The 7639-nt window shown below is 35.0% G+C and overlaps 1 protein-coding gene across 1 annotated transcript; it reads left to right on the forward strand.

The window, feature by feature from the left end:
- The first annotated feature begins 258 nt into the window (after positions 1 to 258).
- Positions 259 to 1401, forward strand: LOC130824864 (kinesin-like protein KIN-12C). The gene is made up of 2 exons (XM_057689883.1): positions 259 to 437; positions 597 to 1401. The coding sequence occupies exons 1-2, from the start codon at positions 259 to 261 to the stop codon at positions 1399 to 1401; spliced, it is 984 nt and encodes a 327-aa protein (XP_057545866.1).
- Positions 1402 to 7639: the final 6238 nt, after the last annotated feature.

A 7639-nucleotide genomic window follows, 5' to 3' on the forward strand; every position in this document is an offset into this window, starting at 1 on the left:
AAACTATCTTATACTTCTCCAAATAATAAGCTATAAAAATGAGTGACAAAGAAAAAATTTAGTCAACAATATTGAAAATCAATTTACATAAAGAAAGAACAAAAAATTACATGAAAAGGTAATGAAAAAACTTAACCAGTCAACATAAACGAAAAAACATTGCATTACTCCAATGCCTAAGCGGGGTTGAAGGGGTTGGATGTACATATAGAACTTTACGGAAAATATTCGGGTGTTCAGGTGCGAATGAATATCGTGATGAAGGGAGATCTGAAATGGGGAATTATTTTGAGCCAAGCTAGTAGAAATGGTGGATCTTTGAATTTGACACCTAGGGTAAGTGGAAATACTGCTAGGAGGACTTATAGCGGGTATTCTGAGAGTACTTCAACTCAGTCTACACCAACTAAGAGTGTAAGTAAGCCTCCGAATCTTGGGTATGGTCCGATGAGTTTATGCCTAGTTCTCATAGAGGAATGACACCAAGAATATTTGAATATTTGTTCGCTAGAATTAATACGGAAGAGGAAAGCCGAAAAGATGAGAAATTGAAGCACAGCTGCAGGTGTTCACTTCTAGAGATCTACAATGAGCAGATCACAGATCTCCTTGATCCATCATCAAAAAATTTTGCTTCTTCGTGAAGATGTTCAGAAGGGTGTGTATGTTGAGAATCTTTCACAATTTGAGGTTCAAACTGTAGGGGATGTCTTAAGACTTTTAATCCAGGGTTCCGCAAATAGGAAAGTGGTTGCAACAAATATGAATAGGGAGAGCAGTAGGTCTCATAGTGTCTTTACATGCATAATCAAGAGTAAGTGGGAGACAGATTCAACAACCAACCAAAGATTTGCTAGTCTAAATCTTGTTGATCTTGCTGGTTCAGAAAGGAAGAAACCATCGGGCGCAGAAGGTGAGAGACTCAAAGAGGCTGCAAATATCAATAAATCTTTGTCAAAACTGGGCCATGTAATAATGCTACTAGTTGATATTGCTAACGGGAAGCCAAAGCATGTTCCTTACCGAGATTCGAGGCTGACTTTTCTTCTTCAGGACTCCCTTGGTGGTAATTCAAAAACTATGATAATTGTAGCTTTTAGTTGCTCCAGCAAATTACAGTATGGACCAAGAATCCAAGATGCACCAATTGCAGCTTCTAGTTGCTCCAACAATTCACTCAAAGCAAAACTCAAAACTCCAAGCAATATAATTTACTCAAAGAAAAACTCAAAATTCAAAGCAATTTACTCAAAGCAAAACTCAAAACTCAAAGCAATTTACTCTCGCGAAGAAGATGATGGAAAGCCGGTGGAGGAACTAGATTTTTGCTGTGTAAGGCTATCAATGTGTGCGGCTATGACGGTGAAGGTGAAGAAACTAGGGTTTCTTCGACTGCCTTAAAATTGTTGGGTACTTGGGTCGCATGAGTGTGTGAAGTGTGAACAGACGTCTATTCCTTTTTTTTATCAAATAAGAGTGACGTGTCAATTTCTTAACCGCTGATCTGATATTAGCATTATAAATCTAACATCTAAAACACCTTATCCGTGTGCTATCTTAATAACCAATAACATTTTGTGCAAGTACAACACATGGATTGCTAAGATGGTAAGATCTCACACGTCTATATACAAAGATCAACGACTTAGAATAAGTGATGTATCAATTGAGTAATATATTCATCAAATTGGACAATTAGTTATCTAAAATAATTTATTTGAGTAATATAAGTATTGTATATCAAATATTAAATATTTTTATTATTGAATTTGGTCAAATTGCATAATTTAGACTATTTAATTCAAAGTAACAAAAAAGATGGAGTATTAGTTTCATTTACTATAATAGATCGAATTACGATAAGTGAACTTTGAATTACGATCGATTATTAATAGCCTATAAATTACTTTAGAGTATTCAAGATCAGTAACAAGTAATAACGTTGAGTTAACTGTCAATGATAGTGTATAACTATAAGATAATTTGTATTAGTTTCATTCACTCTGATAGGTCTAGTTCCGAACATTATTAAGCTTTAAATTAAATACGATCAATTATTAGTGTAATAGATTTATTATTTTAAAGTATTCAAGGTCATTAATAAGTATAAACACATAATATCATATAAAATGGTTATAATTACTTGATTAATCTAATTCACTTTATTATAACAAGTTTCAATTATCAAACTTAGAAATACGATCGATTATTCGTGTAATAGAGTAATATATATTCTAATAGCTTATACTCCCTCTAATTAAAAACAAATGTCTCATTTGGAATTTGCATAAATTCTCCCTCTAGTAATATAATCTAAATTTCTAATAAGTTAATAACAAGTTTGTTGACCTCTTAAGGTTTTGATGATGACTTCACTTTTAAATAAACAAACATTTTAGAGATTGTTTTGTAGGTATATATCCGGTTTAGTTTAAATCGTTGATGAAGCCTATGACTTGGATTCGTGGAAGTTGTAAATGTCTTAAATATGTTCAAGATGTTAGATAAGTGTTACAATGTTCAAAGAAGATGAACAGTCTACTGTTCCTAAATGAACAATCTGACAGAAATTAAAGCTGGAGACAGTACGTTGTTCCTACGAAGCAGGTCTGAAGAATAGCATCGACTGGAAAATTTCGAATTAATTATTTTCTATGTTTTAAGTTGATGTAACGGTTTAGAATTAATTTAATTACTTAACTAATTAATAAATTAGTTGGCAAATCTATTTTTAGGCTTTCTAAAAATAGCCTAAGACTTTTTCTTAGTTAGATCTAGATCTCCTATTTTTTAGGATCTTATTATTTCCAACTCCTAATGCTATTTTTAGTATTATGGAAACTGATGGGTTTTGAGCAAATATTAGCCAGACGATTTATTCATTCCACCACTTTTATTTTGAGAACGTGGAGGTCGTGGGAGTTATGCTGTTGAAAACTGCTGGTTGTTCCCTCTATAAATAGAAGGGACTTTGCTCAAACTAAGTGTGCGATCTGGAATGTTATAAAGGGGAGATCAAATTAAGAAAAATATTTTCGGTTTTTAAATGCCAACTATTTTATTATATTTTTCTTAAGTAATTATTTTAATTATAAATCTTTTGAAGAATTGGCCTTGTAAGGATTAATGTGTGAATTGTTGTAATTAGACTTGTGGGAAGTCTAAGGGAATATAGAGAAGAGAAAAAACGTGAGAAGAAAAAGAGAAGGAGAGAAAAGAAGAGAAGAGAATTAGGCCTAGAGAAGAGAAGCTTCAAGTGAAGCATATTTGTTTTATGTAATTGTAACGAATAGCCTAAAACATAGTGAGAATTTTAAAATCCCAGGGGGTCGTGGTTTTTCCTCTTATTAGGCCAAGAGGTTTCCACGTAAAATCTTTGTCTCCTTTAATTATTTTCTTTTCGTTTTTAAGTTTAAGTTTTTGATCTTCACTTAGTATAATTCCGCAAAATTTAGAGGCGAAAATCTTAAACATACAACAAAACAATTCACCCCCCCTCTTGTTGCTTTCGATCATATATTAGTATTCCTACAATTGGTATCAGAGCCCTGTTCCTCATTTAATCAAGAAACCCTGAGAGCAGTATCCTGTTCCCTGTCAAGATGATGAAGATGAACGAACGCATGGAAGAGGGGTATTCAACGCAAAGGCCACCCATGTTTGATGGGAAATTCTATACCTACTGGAAAAATAGAATGGAAATCTTCATAAAGGCTGAAAACTACCAAGTATGGAGAGTTATCGAAATTGGAGACTTTGAGGTGACGACCATCAACTCCAACAACGAAACTATTCCAAAACCAATCACTGAATACGAGAAGGAAGATTTTCAAAAGATGGAGATGAACGCCCTAGCTATCAAATTACTTCACTGTGGGCTTGGTCCAAATGAGCACAATCGCATTATGGGTTGCAAAACCGCTAAGCAGATTTGGGACCTGCTCGAAGTTACCCATGAAGGTACAAGTGAAGTAAAAAGATCCAAGATTGACTTGCTTATGTCGAAGTATGAAAGATTCGTCATGGAACCTAGGGAAAGCATTCAAGAAATGTTCACTAGGTTCACAAATATTACGAATGAGTTAGTCTCTCTTGGAAGAATTATTCCCGTTGATGAACAAGTTAGAAAGGTACTCAGAAGTCTTCCTCAAGACGAACGCTGGAGAGCAAAGGTCACAGCCATCCAGGAGTCCAAAGATTTCACCAAGTTTAATCTGGAAGAGCTGGCTGGTTCCCTAATGACCCATGAATTGCATTTGGGAACAGCTGACAGTTCCCGAAACAAAGGACTGGCTCTGGCAGCAGATGAAAGTGATGAATCAGAAACTGGTGAAGAGGAAGCAGCTTTGTTGGCTCGTAAATTCAAAAAATTCTTCAGAAACAGAAGATATAGTAATCAAAGAAATAACAAAGAAAAGGGAACTATGAACGTGAAGACAAATTTTGAATGCCACAAGTGTGGAAGCACTGAACACTTCATCAAAGATTGCCCTCAATGGAAAAATGAGAAGGGCAAGGGAAAAGCAAGAGAAGTTGGAAGACAATACAAGAAGGGAAACTTCAAGACTGATTTCAGAAAAGCAATGATAGCAGCTTGGGGAGATACGGAGAGCGAGGCTGAGACAGAAGCTCCAGTGGAAGAGGAAACAGCAAACCTATGTCTCATAGCTACGCACAAAGGCAAGGAAAAACAGGTAAACTTTTCTAATTCATCTTTTGACCATTCTCTCAATCTAAGTAAAAATGAATTAAAAGAATTGTTAAATGAGACACAAGATAAACTTGAAAATTGCAATTATAAGTGTCTCAAGCTTGAACAGGAACTTAAAGTAAGCAAAGACCATGTCTCATACATAAACACCTTTAGACGTGATGTCCAAAACAGATTTTTTGGTTTGTTGGATCAAAATATAATCCTAAAGGAAAATATGGAGAGACTTAAGAAAGAGAATGTTATTCTTAACATTGAGCTATCACAATACAAATTATTAGGCTTAGATAACGAATTAATAAATGCATCTACTAAAGACCTATGTAATGATTTTCAATGTTTGAAGATGAATTCTGAATCCGACAGTAACAATAACAATAATCTTGAATTAAATTCAAGAGAAAAAGGGAAAATCAAAACACCTCCCAAATGGATTCTAGATGCTAAATGGAAGAAATCACAAAGCCTAAAATATTTTAAGAATAACAAAAGGAAGAAAGCTTACGTTGATCTCCCTAGAGACAGGTACTGTACCTTCTGTGGAAAAGCTGGCCATCTGAAGGAACAGTGCACCAAAAGGGAACAGTATACTGTCTCTAACAGAAATTACATTAATAACATTCAAATTAATTCAGGTAAGATCGACAAGGAACCCAAGAAAGTCTGGGTTCCTGTAATTAACAATTAATTATCGTGCAGGATCAAGTGAGGGGGAACAGCTCATGGTATCTCGACAGTGGGTGTTCCAAGCATATGACGGGTGATAAATCAAAATTTCTCTCACTTGAAGCCTATGATGGGGAACAGTAACCTTCGGTGAAAATATGAAGGGTGAGATAATCGCCAAAGGAAAGGTTGGAAGGTCCAGTTCTCATGCCATCGATAATGTATTTTTAGTCGAGAATTTAAAACACAATTTGTTAAGCATTTCTCAATTTTGCGACAAAGGTAACTCTGTTAAGTTTACTTCTGAAAAATGTATAATTTCTAGGAACAGCACAGGAGACCCCGTGCTGGAGGGAATCAGAAAAGGGAACACCTACGTGGTGGACCTGGACACTGTTCCCAGAAACAGTCTAACATGTTTAAGTGTTATTGAAGAAGACCCACTTCTTTGGCACAAGCGCCTAGGTCATGCTAGTTACTCATTGATTAACACCTTAAGAGCAAAAGACCTAGTAAGAGGATTACCAGCAATAAAATTTCATAAAAATGAAGTTTGTGATCCCTGTGCTAAAGGGAAACAAGTGCGGTCATCCTTCAAAGCAAAAAACGTTGTGACTACCACTAGACCATTAGAATTAATTCATATGGATTTATGTGGACCAATGAGAACACAAAGCCGTAGTGGCAAAAGGTATGTGTTTGTTATTGTTGATGATTATAGTAGATTCACTTGGACATTATTTCTCGTAAGCAAAGATGAAGCTTTTGATGAGTTTATTTCTTTTGCTAATAAAATACAAAAATCTACTAATAATCAAATTGTTCACATAAGGTCTGATCATGGAAAAGAATTTGAAAATTCAAACTTCATGAATTATTGCAATGAACATGGTATAAATCACAATTTTTCAGCACCTAGAACACCACAACAAAATGGAGTGGTGGAAAGGAAGAATAGAACCCTAGAAGAAATGGCTAGGACCATGTTGATTGCTAGTGGTCTACCTAGGAATTTTTGGGCAGAAGCCGTTAATACTGCATGCTATATATTGAATCGTGTACTAATTAGACCAATCACTTCAAAGACACCCTATGAATTGCTCAAAGGTGTTAAACCAAATATTTCCTATTTTCGTATTTTTGGATGCAAGTGTTTTGTTCATGTAAATGGAAAACGAAACATAGGTAAATTTGATGAAAGAAGTGATGAGGCAGTATTTATTGGTTATTCATCACAAAGCAAAGCTTACAGAGTTTATAATAAAAGAACAATGTGTGTAGAGGAGTCCGTTCACATAATCTTTGATGAAACTAACTTTTCAACAAGTGAACAGGAAACAAGTAACATTAAAATAGGTCTTGCAAATTTGGAATATGATGATGAAGGAATTAAAGAGCAAGATCAAGGAACAGCAAGAGAACAGTTGATACAAGAAGAGGCAGAAGAAATTGATCAAATCCAGGAACTGCCAGTACAACAGGATCAGCAGACTGTTCCCATTCCAGCTGTTCCCACAGATGAGCAAAATGATCCAGCAGATGAACAGAATGTCAATCAAGACGCTGAACAGGAACATGCTACTGTTCCTTCAAGAGAATTTATGCCTAAACCTTGGAAGTATCAAAGATATCATCCTCTTGATTCAATTATAAGTGATATAAACAAGGGAACACAAACTAGATCTCAATTGAGAAACTTTTGTGCACACTTTGCGTTCCTATCATCACTTGAACCTAAAAGTCACGAGGAAGCTCTTAAGGATTCTGATTGGATAGTTGCCATGCAAGATGAATTGAATGAGTTTGAGAGAAATAAAGTGTGGCACTTGGAACCCAAACCAAAAAACAAGAAGGTAATTGGTTTGAAATGGGTATTTCGGAACAAGCTTGATGAGCATGGAATAATTGTTAGAAATAAAGCTAGACTCGTGGTTAAAGGTTATAATCAACAAGAAGGTATTGACTACACTGAGACTTTTGCTCTAGTAGCAAGGTTAGAGGCTATAAGAATCTTAATCTCTTTTGCTGCATTTATGAATTTTAAATTATATCAAATGGATGTGAAATGTGCTTTCTTAAATGGTTATCTTGATGAAGAAGTTTATGTGGAACAACCTCCAGGTTTTGAAAATACCTCATGTCCTAATCATGTCTACAAGCTTGACAAAGCCCTATATGGCTTGAAGCAAGCTCCTAGGCAATGGTACGAAAGACTTTCAAAGTTTTTGATTCAAAATAACTTTGTAAGAGGAAAAATTGACA

The sequence above is a fragment of the Amaranthus tricolor genome, chromosome 10 (assembly GCF_026212465.1).
Source record: "Amaranthus tricolor cultivar Red isolate AtriRed21 chromosome 10, ASM2621246v1, whole genome shotgun sequence".
Lineage (NCBI taxonomy): Eukaryota > Viridiplantae > Streptophyta > Magnoliopsida > Caryophyllales > Amaranthaceae > Amaranthus > Amaranthus tricolor.